Consider the following 17,174-nt stretch of genomic DNA (forward strand, 5'->3'; position numbering starts at 1 on the left):
TTTAGTAGCATAAACTGCAAAGTAAGTGAAGGGCTGGTTTTGGGGGTTAAAGATGTTTAAAAAGTAGTGAAGTATGAGATACTGAAGGAATAACACTGTTGGGAAATTAAAGCTGTAGCAATCATTTTGTTCGGAAGGTAAGACATTTTGTGTGGAAAAATGAGTTGGCTCTAGCAGCTGAATGGGAACATTGCACAATCACAATCCCTGCCTCCCCCTGCCCTTCTTCCTGTTCCAAAGGATCCTTTTGAGTGGCTCTCAGTCTTCTTCACAGACTTAATCCAATTTCCCCATACCCTGGGAATTCTCTTAGGTCTTTAGGCCACCAATAGGTTTATTGGGTAACTTGAACACTTTCGAGCTGGGGTACACTGGGTCCCATGTGGGTCCTAACCCCAGCCCGTAGGTGTTGAGCTTCAGGATTAAAGGGACTTTACTGTGGACATACAACATGCTGGTCACTGAGTCAGCTCTGACCCTGGGTCTCGTTTGTCTTCCTCCCAGTAACCCTGCGGAATTGGTATTGCCTACATTTTATAAAGGAGAGGGAGCAGAGGTCTGGAAAGATTGAAAGACTCGCCTAAGACATCCTGTTGGTTACATGGTGTCAGAACTATGACATGAAGCCCAGTACCCCTTGTGCCCAATCTTGAACTTTGTCTTAGGGCAAGCTTTGGGCAGTTGGCTTTGTCCAGATGGCTTATTCAGAGACAGCTAAAACTCACTTTTGTAAGATTACACAATCGTCCAGTGCACATTTCTCCCTAGCTTTGCTCCTGGCTCACATGCTACTACCCAATGGGATAATGGAATGTGGTTCGTACCCAGGCTGGAGTAAGGACTTTAAGAGAACCCACACTCCAAACAAATGAGTATTCATGAGTGGAAAATGACAGATAGAAGGGAAGAAAAAATAGGAATGGTATGTAAGTGGATTGATCGATGGATATAAGGAAAGGAGATAGGAAGGGAAGGAAAGCAACATGCTACCCCCACTGAAAGCACCTATCAAGCAGTTACAGATTAACAACTCAGTCATCTTCTTTTCAAATGCTTTTTAAACCCAATTAAAGCAGTGAAATTTAACTCTCATCTTCTGTGAATATTTGCATGTATGAGTCACACACATGGGATTTGTATTTAAAACTCTCTAATTGGTACCTCTAGCAAGAAAGATTCATTGCCTCTAATTAAGTGATGGCAAATGTCACCTTATGATTTGGGAGGCACACCCTCTTTCTATTTGGGTGATGTAGAAATACCTGCTCATTGGAAGCACAGTGCTGCTAATTGCTTCAGGCATTGGAGGTGCCAGCAAAGCAGAGGTGTGCTCACCTCATTTACCAAGGTGCTGGGCACTGTGTTAGGTCCTGTGGATATCATCATGACTGTTCCCTGAAGAGGGCAAGTAAAGAGGGGTAGGGAAAGAGCTAATGGCAATGCAGTGGACTTGTAGCATGAGATCGGGTGGTACAGGGTGACGTGGGTGCAGAGGAGGACAATTGGAGGAGGTGGGGCTGGAGGTGAATCTGGAAGGATGCACAAGTGGGAGTCAGGAGAAAGAAAGAGGCGAGGAGTAGATGGCACAATGAGGGTAAAGATGTGGGTAATCAGGGAGCTGGTACCTTTGGGGAGCTTCCTCTGATCTGCTAGTTGAAGGCAGGATTACTACTGATGGATCATAAGCAAGCAAGTGTAGCATCTGATTTGCCTGTAGGCAGGCTGACCTCTCACTTGGACAGGGGCCCTGTCCTACCTACACTTTGGAATTAGGAATAAAAACACTTTTTAAAATGCTATTACAATTATTATAATTAGGAATCATTTTATTATAACAATAGATACCCGGCTCAAACTATTACAAATACAAAAAAAAAAAAAAAATTGGTGCCTTGGCAGAAAAATTGAAAGGTTTCATTTGACAACTTCAGACCCCCCACAGCAAGCCAATGAGTCCAGTTGGCAACCTCAACCACTCCACAGCAGGCTGAACAGGACATCTACTGGAAAACCAGAGTGGGCTGCCAAACTCTGTACTTCCTACAGCTGCTTGGGGTGCTTCTCTTCCCTCTGCTTCTTGGCTCCCAAATCCTGTCTCCTGGTAGCTTTCTCTCATTTTAATGGCTTCTCAGCTCCCCCTAAACTTTGAGTGATCATTACATGAATACAAGCCCCAACTCCACATGAACTTTTATCTCAAGTGTCTAATACCAAATAAATTATAGGTTCTGGGCCTGCCTCCTAAATAAAAGTTGAAAGGTCCAACCAGTTGGCCCAGCCTACCCCACTCATTGATTTCCCATTGGGATGGATATCCACTCTTTCTAAACACCTCTACCAGGGCACCTAGTCAGAAAGGGGAAGTTGCACATCACAGGCAAAAGACCAGCCTAACTACAAGAATGACCTGGGATATAAGTTAACTTCTCTAGAGCACTTTGTAATCAGTATAGTGTTTGTATTTTACTAACAGAGGGAAGCATTGGAGTTCTGAGGGTCAACTTTACGATGAGAATAGAAAGATCCAAAGGATAAATCAACAGCTTCTTGGTCCTGCTGCTTAGATTGAGTGTTAATGCACTTTTTCAGAGGTGGAAGCAAGGAGAGGGAGGCAAGGAGTGCTCCTGAGAATGCATCTGCACTCTAGTTAAAGACGCATTGGGTGGCAAGACCTAATTTCTCTGTAAATGGAGCAGAAATATCACACTGGTGTTTCCTCTGTATGAGTGCAAAGACACAGGCATTTTTCCAGATGCTGAAACAGCATGGGAAAGAGGCAAGACAGAGGCAAGAAGCAGTCCTAAGGGGGCATGATATGACAGAGTTCAGCCTCAGAAAGAGTTGTGTTGCAAACAGGGATGTTATCTTATGAAGAACTGATAAAAAGTCAGTTCCTCTGAAGTTACATTCAAAGGGAGTAAAGTGTGAGCTGACTGGCCTCAGTCTATTGGAACAAAAAAGCAAAACTGTTGTCAGGGGAGGGAACAGATTGCATAAAGAACAACAGCCAAGGCACAAGCATCAATAGCTATTGCTTCTTTCTGGAAAGAAGATGATTCTCTGGTATCCCATGAACGCAGCATTTGGAAGTGGCTTCTGGAAGAATCTGTACATGCCAATAAACCCCGAGTGATGTAGATACTATCTTTCAGTCCAGACTCTTGGCTGGACTTGCCCCTCAGACTTTGTTCTCAGCTAAACCTAACTATTTACAGTTCCCCTATGGTGCACCAGGTGCTTTTACCATTGGTCTTTGCCCAGGCAGGTTTCTCTGCCTGCGACTCGCACATCCTTTATCCCTGCTTAATTCCTACTACTTATGACTTTGATTCTACTGTCTTTAGGAAGTAATTCTGGATTACCATGGCTGGATTAGTGCTTCTCCTCTCTTTTTCTATAGCACTCTGCTTTTCCTTTGCTTCTCTATCTCTTACCATACTGGTTATCATAGGTCTCTCTCCAGTCTGAGGGTCCCTTGATGGTAAGAAGTTTGTTCTTACCACATATTTAACACCACATTATAAATTACACGTATAATATACATATAATAAAATCTAACCTTTTAAAATGTGCAGATTGCTAAATTTTGCCAAAGGCATGCAGAAATATAACCACCACAACAATCAAGCTACAGAACAGTACCATCATTTAGAACTTCCCTTGTGTCCCCTGTACAAGCAAACCCTACCCCATCCCCAGACCCTGGCAACTGCTGACCCATAATCTGTCCTTATATTTTGGCATTTTCTAGAATGTCATATGAATGGCATCAAATAGCATGTAGTCTTTTGTGTCTGGCTTCTTTCGCTTCATTTCACCAGAGAAGTGCTTTGGATATTCAGTCACTTTCTTGTATGGATCAGTAGTTGATTTCTTTTTACTGCTGAGTCCATTATATAGATACACTGCAATTTGTTTATCCATTCACTAGTTGATGGCCATTTTATTTTCCAGTTTGGCACTATTCTGAATATAGTTTCTCTGAACATTTGCATATAAGTCTTTTTGGATAATTTATGTTTTCATTTCTCTTGGGTAGATCCTAGGAATGGAATTGCTGAGTCATTTTATAAGAAATTGCTAAACTATTTTCCCAAGTAACTGTATTATTTTACGTTCATACCAGCAGTGTATGAGAGTTTCAACTGTTTCACATCTTCATTAGAACTTGGTATTGTCACTCTTATTTTAAACATTCAGGTGGTGGTATGGTGACATCCAATTGTGGCTTTAACTTACACATCCTTGATAACTACTAATGTTGAGCATCCTTTCATGTTCTTATCTCCTCAGGTGACAGGTGTGTTCAAATTTTTGCCTTTTTTTTTTTACAGATTATTTTTCGCATTATTGAGTTATAAGAGTTCTTTATATGTTTTTGGATACAAGTCCTTTGTGAGATATGTCTCTCAAATATTACCTCAGTCTATGGCTTCAAAAAAATATTTTCTGAAAAGTAAAGAATATAAATGTATAATTTTTGTAAAGTTTGATGTATCAGTTTTATTTTTATTCAGTGCTCTTTTTGTCCCTTATAATAAATCTTTGCCTAACCCAAGGACACTGAGCTTTTCTTTTATGCTCTCTTTTAAAAGTTTCATAATTTTAAGTCCTACATTTAGGACCATGATCCATTTAGAGATAATTTCTGTGTATCATGTATAGTAGAATTGAAGTTCTTCTTTTTTTAAAATATGGATATCCAATTTTTCCAGAAGCATAAATGAAAGACCATTCTTCACTGAATTTTCTTGGAAAGAAAATTTGTCAGAAATTAATTGACCACATGTATGTCTATTTCTGCACTCTTAATTTTTTTTTATGTTGGTCTGTAGGTCTATCTTATGTTAATACCATACTACTTGATTAGAGAAACTTTATAATAAGTTTTAAAATCGAGTAGTGTGAGTCCTCCAACTTTGCCCTTCTTTTTCAAAATTGTTTTGGCTATATCAGTTATTTAAATTTTCATATAAATTTTAGAATTAGCTTATCCCTTAAAAATCCTGTTATTTTGATTTGGGGTGCATTGATCAATTAGGGTAAAATTTATGTTTAATTATATTGAGTCTACTGAACCATGAACACTGTCTGTCTCCATTAAGACTGCTGCAGGTGTTCTTTAAATTCTTTATTTTTTTTTTAACATTTATTCATTTTTTGATAGAGACAGAGCGCAAACTGGAGAGGGGCAGAGAGAGAGGGAGACACAGAATGCAAAGCAAGCTCCAGGCTCTGAACTGTCAGCACAGAGCCTGATGAGGGGCTCGAACTCATGGACCATGAGATCATGACCTGAGCCAAAGTCGGACGCTCAACCGACTGAGCCACCCAGGCACCCCTGGGTGTTCTTTAAATTCTTTAAGCAATATCTTGGCATCTTGTGTGTGCAGATCCTACATGTATTTTTTGAAAGTTATTCCTAAGTATCTGTTGGTTGTTGATGTTATCATATTAGTATTTTTTATTTAAATTTTCTTTTCTTTTCTTTTATATGGAATTTATTGTCAAATTGGTTTCCATACTACACCCAGTGCTCATTCCAACAAGTGCCCTCCTCAATGCCCATCACTCACCCTCCCCTCCCTCCCACCCCCCATAAACTCTCACTTTATTCTCAGTTTTTAAGAGTCTCTTATGGTTTGGCTCTCTCCCTCTCTAACTTCTTTTTTCCTTCCCCTCCGCCATGGTCTTCGGTTAAGTTTCTCAGGATCCACATAAGAGTAAAAACATACGGTATCTCTGTCTTTCTCTGTATGACTTATTTCACATAGCATAACTCTCCAGTTCCATCCACGTTGCTCCAAAGAGCATATTTCATTCTTTCTCATTGCCAAGTAGTAGTCCATTGTGTATATAAACCACAATTTCTTTATCCATTCATCAGTTGATGGGCATTTAGGCTCTTTCCATAATTTGGCTATTGTTGAAAGTGTTGCTATAAACATCAGGGAAGTACAAATCAAAACCACACTGAGATACCACCTCACGCCAGTCAGAGTGGCTAAAATGAACAAATCAGGACACTATAGATGCTGGAGAGGATGTGGAGAAATGGGAACTCTTTTATTTAAATTTTCAATAGTTTACTGCTAGTACATAAAAATATAATTGCTTTTTTATGTATTTACTTATTATACAGTGATTTTCCTAAACTCACTTATTAGTTCTAGTAACATTTTCATAGATTCCATAGAATTTGCTTCATTGAGGATCATGTTCTCTGCAAGTAAAGACAATTTTACTTTTTAATTTCCAATCTTATTTTTTTCCTTGTCTTATTGAATGGGTTAGAACCTCCAGTACAATGTGCATAGTACAGTACAAGGTAAGAGTGGACATCCTTGTGTATTCTTTCTGCTCTTGGGAGGGGAACATTTACTCTTTAACCATAAAGCATGATGTTAGCTTTGGTTTTCTACAAAAGTTCTTTATCAGATTGAGGAAGTTCTCTTCTATTCCCTATTTACTGATTGTTCTGATTATAAATGGATGCTGAATTTTGTCAAGTGTTTCATTCAGGGACTCTTCCCCAATTTACCTCCCCCACCCCATGCTTAAGCTGTTCTTGCATATTTTTAGGTGACCCATAAATATTTGTTGAATGAATGGAGTTGGGCTAAATATCTCTGTGAGTGCAAAGCTACACTTTAGCTCCTTAGAAGTGTGAGATGGGCTTAGGGGAAGTTAATATTTGAACGCCTATTCATGTCAGAGATACTAGATTTGCCTAAATGATCTCATACAATTTTTACAACATTCTTATGAAGTAAGTATCTCCATTTTGCAAATGAGGGATGATGAGTAATAGATAGAATGATTAAAAAGCTGTAATATGGTTGGGATGTGGGGAAAAGGTCCTGTGTTTCATAATTCAATAGAATGAAAAAAGATAACCTTTATGTTCATAAAACAAAGAATATACAAAGGAGGATGGTTTCAAATATGATGCAAGTTAAAATAGAGTATGATTTAGTTATTCGATGGCATGAAACTGTCAAGAGTCCAGTTGGTCTGGGTACAAGGAACGTCATCCGTGGAATGACAGTTAAACCATTAAGAAGGGAAAGCAATCCTTGCATAACACTCAGCTCAGCCATGAACAAAAGCCTCATAGTCAAAATCATGCAAATTTAAGTTATTGGTGTGCAGCCCTGAGGATTTGATCTATAGACAAAGCAAAGAAGATTTAATTTAGCTTACACATGAAAATGCAAATGTTTGTCAACCTTGACAACGAGAAAGTCAAGAAAGATTTGAAGGAAGTTAGAAGGTGGAAGAAAAATATGGAAACTGTAGGGATGTTAACACTCTTATTTTTCAAAAAGGGAACATTTAAGCCCCTCTGAGCTTCAGTTCCTCACCTGCAAAATGAGCTATAAAGTCTTATATTATGGGGTTGTGATGAGGATTAATGAATGTATGTAAAATGCCTAATATGTGATAGGTACACAACTAGTGATGAGAGGAGAAAAGGACGGCAGGCCTATGGATAAAAGGAAATAAATCCATCCCCACTCATGATGGGAAACCTCAACTGTAAGGTCTATAAATCCCCTCCCTGCTGACACTGTCACTGCTCAGAGAGTAGTGGTCAGTCTGACTAATGAAAGGTCAGGGGCTCTGTGAGATGAGGGTGGTAAGTCTGAGTAATCAAAGGTCAGAGGCTGTGTGTCCAGGCCAGGGCGTCTGAATAACATGACAACCCTGTGAGTGGAGTCGTTTTCCCCATTTTACAGTTCAGGGAGTTGACACTCTGAGTGGCCAACTGACTCACATAGAAGTGGCCCGAGGTGGCTAAGCCAGGCCTGAAACCCAGCAATCTAGCAACTGGCTCTAGATTCCATTGTCTGCCATCGAGTCAAGTGGCACAGTGAACCTGAAACACTGGATGAGCTTATGGCATATCCTCTATCCACATGTCTAATGAATAGCCCCTAGGTTTAATTAAAGGGGAAAAAAGATTAATTGTTTCTCCCAACAGCTGCAAATTATTTACATTGCGTTTGTGTTGATGGCTAATAAAAGAGCAAAGGCGCGCGGGGACAACCCTGGGTGGCCGTAATTCTTCCAGGGTCCATAATGAAGAACTGGTTCGAATGCCAGCATGTAAGCACGGAGGAGCCTGCTGTCCCATTCAGACCCATAGTGGGCAGAGCCGCTCTCTGACCTGGGCATGATCCAATCCGCAGAAATAGCTCTCAGGAGCCAAGACCTGAGAAGAACAGGCATATGTCCCTGCTCCACTAAACTGCCTCTTGGTTAGTTCGTGATTGCTGTGAAATGAGTGAGAAGGAGCAAAATGGTGGCCAGGTTGAGTCTACTAGCTATCCTAGAGCATCTCTTAGCTGACCTTTTGAAGCATGATGGGGTGGAAAGGGGACAGGAGCCACTGCAACAGAGCTGTTTTCAATTTTATAAGCTCTTGCTTTGCAGTAACTACTGAAAATTATACACTATGATATGTATATATATTTTAATGTGTGTTATATATTATAATGTGCCTGACTTTGTATTATAATATGAATATGTTTATGTACACATGTATGTGTTTTTGGATCTCACCACATATGAGAGAATTGTTGGTCTTCCCAATTGTTAGTTTTCAAGCCTGTGGCCATCCTGGGAAAGTCACACCTTGTGAAAGAAGTTCTTCATCATTTTCATAATGATCACACCTACCTCTTAGGTCCCTGTGGGGAGCGTTACGCATGTGACAGCATCATTCAAACTGTGAAGCAGGGTGTGAGGATTGGCATCAGGACAACTTTGATTATTCTAGGGTTCCCTCTAACCTGTTATTTTGCTTCTTAAGCACCTACCCTGCCTTAAAATTGTGTGAGTGTATGTAGGGGAATAAAGGACAAACCAAGAAGATCACAGTTGAGGAATCAGATTAATGTTTCAGGATATTATTCTTAATGCCATAGTAGAGGATGAATTGGAGTGGGATAGGACTTCTTACTGGAAGATCAGTCAGAAGGCCACTACAGGCATGCAGAGAGGTGATGGCAGGGCCAGAACCAAAAAAGGAGATGGAATTGACAGACTTGGAGTATTCACACAGGAATATTACACCAACCCTAGCTCAAGTCTTATTTAAATTCTCGGCCCTTTATGTGTGGCTGTTGACCATAAGTATCTTATATTCCTTTGCTAGGCCTGCCTTAAGAAAGTGCTACTAACTTTATGGCTTAGAACAACAGAAATTTACTGTCTCACAGTTCTGGAGGCCAGAAGTCTGAAATCAAGTTGTTGGCAGGACCAGGCTTGCTCTGAAAGTACAAGGGATAGATCTGTCCCAAGTGTCTCTTCTGGCTTCTGGTAGTTTCTTGGCTGGTGGCAACAGAACACATTGCACTCACATGTATGCATGTCTGTCTCTGTGTCCAAATTTCCCCTTTTTATAAGGCACCATTCATTTTGGATTAAGTCCTGCCCAAAGGACCTCACTTTAACTTGATTACCCATATAAAGACCCTCTCTCCACATAAGGTCACTTTCCAAGGTACTGGAGGTTAGGACTCTAACCTCTTTTTTCTCAGGGCCATAATTCAACCAGTAGCATGTATTTGACATGTGTTAATTTTCCATTAAATAATATGTTATTCACCTGGTAACATTACTAAAGAGCAACTTAAACTGCTTAGGCAATTTCGACCATTAAGATAGACACAGTTTTTAAGTGATAAGAAAGCATTCAAATGTCTGTTGTATCTTTACACATATGTTGGTACATATACAGATATGTATGTATATAAAATGCAGTAACAATTTGTAATGATTAGGTTGAGGTCAGAAATTCCAGCACACAGCCATGACCTGCTAGTTCATTGATTGATAATGAATATTAATCCTGAAACATCTATTGATAGATGGTAGCATTTGAGAATTAAAGCTTTCAGTTTTTAAACAGTAGCTATCTACACTGGGCATCCAGGAATAGAAATAGTTGGATTTGGGTCAAGTGAAAGATCCCTGGTCTTGGAGCCCAAAAATCTGCTGCCCAACTTTCTGTGTGCCTCATTGAACTTCTCTCTGAACCTCGCTTCTCTGAAGGTTCCTTAGGTGTAAAATGGGACCATCGTGCTCTTTGTCTCTCATGCAGTTGTTGGATGAGAGCATATGATTGGACAAATGTGCACTATTAATAATATCATTATGGATGAGCTATTCAAGTGGTGATCTTAAAAGTCAATCTTTGTTTCCATTGTGTTCTAGTCAACAAGCACAAGCCATGGATCGAGACCTCATATCACGGAGTCATAACTGAGAACAACGACACAGTGATTTTGGACCCACCACTTGTCGCCCTGGATAAAGATGCACCAGTTCCTTTTGCAGGTGAGATGATGGCTTATTATGGTTGCACTTAGCCCTCTTTTAAACATGTCAGGAAGCCTCCATGGAGCTGAGACTCAGGCTGTCTATAGCTCTTGTCACCCTCTGTGCATCTCTTCATGATCAGTCTGTGATTTCAAAGCTCTGTGCCTCTTCTGACTTCTGGTGTTGTTCTGATTTCTGATTTATGGTTTTTTCCTTTGGTATTGCCTCCAGTGCAAGACCCTTATTTCTTCTTCTGAGTGATGGTATATTGCTGAAGTGGCCTCTGGAGTTGGAAAAGCCGGGCTAGTAAGGTCCATAGGGGAATTTTCCCTCTTGAAAGATGACCTATCGACAGATTAAGTGTGTGACCCATTGTCCCCACTACCCATATATCATGGACAGGTGAAGAATTGCAGCTTGGTAGCTTGGCAAGAGAAGAGGGAAAGAAAAAAAGGACCAAGAAATATTTGCTAACGATAGGAGAGGGCTGTGCCCTTGAGATTCACAGTGGGTGTGGCTTTTGGCGGAGGAATCAAAAGACAGTGCCATTTTGTCCTCTGCAGCTTGTGGTAGAGAGTCTTCTCATTATCATCAAGATAATGACTACTTCCTTCTCTAACCTCCTGTAAGGACCAGCTCTCTGGACCAGTGTGTGAAGAATATGGCTATGTCTCACATTTCCACAGACTCTGGCAAAGAGAAGGGGATGGCTGATGGTAGGGGCAGGAGGGAATGGGCAAAAAATTTCTGAAGATGCCTGCATCATGAGTAATATTGTTAACATTTTATCACTGTCAGGAGAAAGACAGGAAATTTAACGAAGGTTTTCAAGATTTCTAGAAGATTGCTTTATGATAGATGGGTGCCAGGCTGAGGTTTTCACCATGATGAAGTCTATTTTTTTCTGACAGTTTGTCTGCTACATTATGAGCTACTTGGGCAGAAAAAAATGGCTCTTTCACACTTCTAAGAGATAAGCTCTATGAAGGCCCCTTTTTCATTCCAGAACATTGTAAAGTAAGGAGTGAGGGGGTGGGTTCAATGGGGGAAATTCAGCGTTATGTGAAGATAAACCCATAAGTATTCTTACAGAGCATCAGGGAGATACTCTTGACTCTCAGAAGAAGCTTTATCTTTATTTCATGTTAGACTGATTACCACCAAGGGCACCTAACTGTGACTTGCATGGTGTTTTAGAGTGGGGATATTTCCTTACATCTTCCAGCCATCATCAAAGTTTCCAGCTCAACCAAATTCCACTCGGAAGTGTGAATCCCATGCTGTCTTTTCCACAAAAGAGGAGTTATCTTTCCCAGACCCTCTTTGCCAGCCTGAGACTATTCCAAAGCATCCCCTTCTGGATATAATTAGATGATATTGGGGTGAATCAGCAATTCTTAACCTCCTAGAAATGAGATTTTAAAACAAGCACTAGCAAAAAATGTTTGGGTTATGGAAATGTTTGGTTTGGAATGCACTGTGTGCTTAACAAAATGGAGACAATATTTAAAAATTGGGAGATTTAGTGTAAGAAGGCAGGATTCTGGTTTATCTTGATGAACCAGATAGGAAATGCAAAGCTGAGTCATGGCTTCCCTCTCTAGGCTGAGCAAGTGCTCCTGGCTTCCCTCAGCCCCTTCTCTGCAGCCTGTGTGCATAGGTCTTTCCACCAAGCAGGTCCTCTCATTCGCCTTTCCTTTCAAGTGTGTGACTCTTCTTTGAAACATGACAGAAAAAACCAGTGATACATGAAGCAGAAAGTAAAAGTAAGTTACTTTAGTGTAGTGCGTCTAACATTTTAAAAGATGAGGGATGTGTCTGATTCTTTATTATGTCTACCCTCAATGAAGCCCTGTTCTCCTCTAATAGTGAACTAGGAAACTGAAGTTGTTGAATAAACTGTTCTACCATAAAGTTATAAGCTCTTTAAGGTACAGACCAAAATGGGGGAGGGGGGCACAGTTTAAGCAAATCTGATATTTGGAAGTTTGGATTTACAAAAGATTACTTCTCTTGCTTGGTTTATGGGACTGCAGGACAATTAATAACTTCACCTGAAGATTCACCAAAGTGTTTCATAAACCATAAATCCGTCAAACTTGAATTTGTATTCTGACCATCTGATATGCCCACTGGTTTTCAGGCACATCTTGAAACTAAGATTTGCTTCTAAGCCAAGCCCTGAGTAGTTATTCCCATCTGAAGAAAATTTCTCTGCTCCTTGATATTTGCAGCTGCATAAAAAAAATCTAGCTTAATGCATCAAAATATAATCTTCCAAGCTCTTCAGAGTAAAAAATAAAGGTGCTTTTTGGAATGGTCAAAGCTATTTTTCTCAGTGTTATTTATGATCAGCTCTAAGACAGGACACAGGCACTCACCATCCATCCATGCTGCAGACGTTTATTTTAAAACATTTATCTTAAAAAGAAAATACTGAAGATTTATTTCAGATCTCTATCATTCTCATAAAATTGAAAAATTCATATCTGCCAGCTCCATCAGTTCTTGAAGTCAACTGTAGCTTTTAGTCCCCCCTTATCAACTGTTTGTGCATTGTCAGTTTTCCACCCCTTTCCCACTGGTCTTTATTTCCAATTTAGCCTGTGAGGTGAGCCATAAGCTTGCTGGGAGATGGTTCCATCCATAACATTTTTGCTCTGTCTCATTTCTTTTGTGATTTCCCTCTTTGAAAAAAAAATTTAGAAAAATCTACATAAAATATCACTCACTTAAATAGAAGTCATCATTGCATTTTGCATATAAATGCAAATTCAGGGACATAGAATAGCTTTTCCTGCATATTTCCTGATTATTACAATAAGTGTTGATTGTGGAAAATGTGAGAAATATAGTAAAACACAAAAAGGTGTGAAAAATATGTTTTCTTACCCCCAGAGAGAGCCTCTGTTAACATTTTAGTGTATTTCCTTCCAGTCATTTTTCTACTCTTTTTCTTCTCCAAAAATTGTGATCTCTCCTCGTATTACAATTACTAACAACTTATTTTTCCCACTAAACTAATGAAAATATACCATTTCATTAAATATTAATTCTGCAACTGATTAAATGGCTGTGTGATGTCCTTCTCAATGAATATTCTGTAGCTTACCATTCTTTTTTTTTCTAGCTTCATTGAGTTACAGTTGACATACAACATTGTCTAAGTTTAAGGTGTACAGTGTATTGATTTGATAAACATCTATATTGGAAAAATGATTATTGCCATAGTGTTATCTAACATCTCCATCACCTCAAATAATTACAATTTCCTTTTTGTGGTGAGAACATGTAAGATCTATTCTCTTAGCAATTTTCAAGGATATAAAACAATGTTGTTAACTATAATCATCATGCTGTACATTAGATCCCTAAAACTTATTTGTCTTGTAACTGAAATTTTCTACCCTTTGGCAACACCTCCCTATTTTCCCCACCCCCAGTGCCTGGTAACTACCATTTACTCCCTGTTTCTGAGTTTGATTTTTTAAAGCTGATTCCACATATAAGGGAATCTACATATAAGTGATATCATATATGTGATATAAGTGATTCCACATATAGATTCTATATATAAGTGAGATCATGCAGTATTTGTCTTCTATGTCTGGCTAATTTCACTGACCATAATGTCCTCAGGGTCCATCTATGTTGTCACAAATGCAGGAATTTCTTCTCTCATGGCTGAATAATACTAATAATGGAGTATTATTTATACACTTATCAATTTTCTTCTTTATACATTTATCAGTTTATCCGTTGACAGACACTTAGGTTGTTTTCCATATCTTGGCTATTGTGAGTTATACTGCAATGAACATAGGGATGCAGATATCTCTTTGAAATCCTGATTTTATTTCCTTTGGATGTATATACAGAAGTAGGATTGCTGGATCATATGGTATTTATGTTTGTAATTTTTTGAGGATCCTCCATACTGTTTTCCATAGTGGCTGTACCAGTTTACATTCCCACCAACAGTACACAAAGGTTTCCTTTCTCTGCATCCTCGCCAACATTTTATCTCTCATCGTTTTGAAGATAAACATTCTGACGGGTATGAGGTGATAGGCAAATAATCTGTTATAATTCTTTTTTATTATAATTGTCTACATTTCTGATTCTATCATTTGGATGGATTTCCAGAATTGGAATTAATAGGTCAAACATTTTAAAGTTCTGGAAACATGTTAAATTCCTTTCCAGAATATTCATATGAGTCTGCAGTCCTATTCTTACCACTCTAGTCTCATTCCCTGGCCCCTTTACGGCTTATTCTAATGGTGTGATTTAGATGATGTGGTGCAATCACCAGTAACAGTAGCCTCACCATCTTCATCTGTAAAATAATATAAGCTTTCCAAGGTTGTTGTTTTGATTAAATTTAAAGAATGTCTATGATGAATGTTACAGTGATTCGAGGTATAATAGAAGCTTAATAAATTTGAGGGGTTTTTTTTCCATATCCTCTTCTGTGCCCATTTCATAGCAAGATAACCCAACTCAGAGAGATCCCAAGCATCTCAGGGGAGGCCAGCCATGGGGCTGGGACTGGAGCCCAGGACTTCTCACCACTTTCTCCGAGTTCTTTTTCCCAGTGATGTTGCCTTTCAATCCCTGCCCCCACTGAGTACTAGAGGTGTCATCAACCCTCAGTCAGTGAATCATCCTCTCTCAGACGTCAGTCAAATCCATTAGACCTAACTCAGTTCTCAACCCAGTGTCTGGGCCCGGTGGACATGACCTTCTTAGAGAATCAGATCCAGAAAAATCCTTGAGTAATAATGAAAATCCTGTCCATTGCATGGCAAAAAAATGATAATGAAAGCAAGCTGGGCACACTGTGAACTTATTAATTTCTACATGAGCCCCACTGAGGCCTGTTAGGAAACTGTGGAGACTTTTAAATTTGAAGGGAATTAGATTGCCTTTCAGAGATAATAGAACTGTTCATTTGTCTACATTGGGCCAGTCTGGACTTGTCTTTAGTAAGGACAGAGCAGCAGAGAGTGATCAGGCATAATTGGCTGGCTTCTCAGGCTGGGTGACTCTCTGAAGGCTGCCTGGAAAATTGCCCAGGATGCGATTTGGCCTGTTTGGATCAGCTGGTTGGAGCGGAAGATTCTCCCCTCTCTGTGGTTAGCTCCATTTGCCCCTCCTTGTGCTGCTCAGCATTTGCCCACCTATTTGTCCCCTTATCTTTGGACCTGCCCAGGGCCCTTTCTGTGCTTTGGGCCCCCTAGGTCCCTGATGTCAGGGATCCTCCCTGAGGGCTTGTGCAGCCCCTGCCTCTTATGGTGGTAGGGGAACACGGAGTGTGAACAGCCACAGGCTTTGACAGATACACATTGCTGTATATTTACGTTCTGCCATTTCTTAGCTGTGTGGTCTCAGATAAGTTACTGAACTCCTCTGAGGGGCAGTTCTCTCATAATTAAAACGAGGGTAAACACAGTATCTACATCTGGGTTAATGTGGATTAAATAAAATACTAATGTCCTGTGCCTAGCGCACTCCCTGGCAGCCAGTAGAGGTCCAGTATGTCACAGTTCTGATAATCCTAGCAATGATAATAATGAGAGTAATCAAAGTAGGTATAATTCTTAGTGTCACCAATAAGCTACAACGTTTTATTTATTTTAGGCTGATTACAATGATGGAATTATAATCGATGATAATGATGTTAAAGGGAGGAGAAAAGTGAGTTTGGAGTTTGTTTTAAAGGCTTAATGCAGTCACGCATCCAGCTAGGTTTCCTAGACTGGTTATGTGGTAGTGTCGGGACAATCAGTTAAATAATGTAGTGAAAGTAGTTTGTGAATTGTGCAGAACTCTGTAAATCGTTGGTGGGAATGTATTTCCTTGCATTGCACCTGCATTCTATCCCTGTGGAGTAATCCATTAGTTGCAAGACACACGTTTGGATTACTGCAAACCATATGCTCTTTTATTAGAGATGTACACACACACACACACACACACACACATGTGCCAGCCACAGCACACACAAAATTATATCCAAGCCTCACACCAACTCTGTGGAACAAGAAGGTCAGCTGTCGTGATTCTGTCTTGACAATGAGGACATTGAAACTTGAAAAAACATTAAGTAACTATTCAGGGCTACCTCGCCGAGGATGGCTCGGCCCTGTCACTCAATCCCAGATGCTCAGACTCCAAGTCCTGCCTTCTTTCCCCTCTGCCCATTGTCCAGTGGTGGATACATGTCTCATTGGCAGTCGAAGATTGACGTGGTACCCGGACATAGCGTTAAGGAATGTGGCCTACCGTTCCGGGCTGTTCCCTTTGAAGTTCTTTTTCAATCTCTCTGATGATGTCAAGGAGAAAGGCAGTTGGCGAGGCTCAGAACCTCTCCAGCATTTGCTAATCCCTCTCTCTGACAAAGAAGGAACAAGCTCTTTCTCAAAGCATTCCATAGGCCACACTGTTGAGGTAGAATGTTAATAGCATTCTGTCGTGTTTTATTTAAGTTCCTTTTTCTTTTTCTTTTTTTTTTTTTTTTTTTTTTTTGAGACAAGTATTGCTGGCTTTTCAGTTTTGGGAGTTTATTTTTAAAAATAGATTCATTTGGGTGTTTTTAAACCCCAATTTAAAGAAAAATGTAAATAAATAAGTAGGTAGTTCATGGCAATGGCAAAAAAAAAAAACCACAAAAAACAAAAAACCATGAAAGAGGCCCAGGACTGAGTGCCACATGGGACACCATGGAATGACCACCTCTGAGCCTCATTCCTCACCCAGCCACCTCAGGGCTACCCACCATCTTCAGTGCCCTTCCCTGCCACAGGGTCTCTGAGGGCTGACCCAGGCAGCCAAGGAGCCACCTA

The 17,174-nt window shown here is 39.9% G+C and overlaps 1 protein-coding gene across 1 annotated transcript in view; it reads left to right on the forward strand.

The window, feature by feature from the left end:
- Positions 1 to 17,174, forward strand: part of CLSTN2 (calsyntenin 2) — a 397,891-nt gene that overhangs the window by 8,979 nt on the left and 371,738 nt on the right. Inside the window, exon 2 of the mRNA XM_047100142.1 lies at positions 10,222 to 10,344. Coding sequence (XP_046956098.1) covers positions 10,222 to 10,344 — 123 coding nt within the window. The remainder of the gene's footprint in view (positions 1 to 10,221; positions 10,345 to 17,174) is intronic.

This window comes from Lynx rufus, unplaced genomic scaffold (assembly GCF_022079265.1).
Source record: "Lynx rufus isolate CCGP_SWC_20201006 ecotype Redwood Valley unplaced genomic scaffold, mLynRuf1.p SCAF_5, whole genome shotgun sequence".
Lineage (NCBI taxonomy): Eukaryota > Metazoa > Chordata > Mammalia > Carnivora > Felidae > Lynx > Lynx rufus.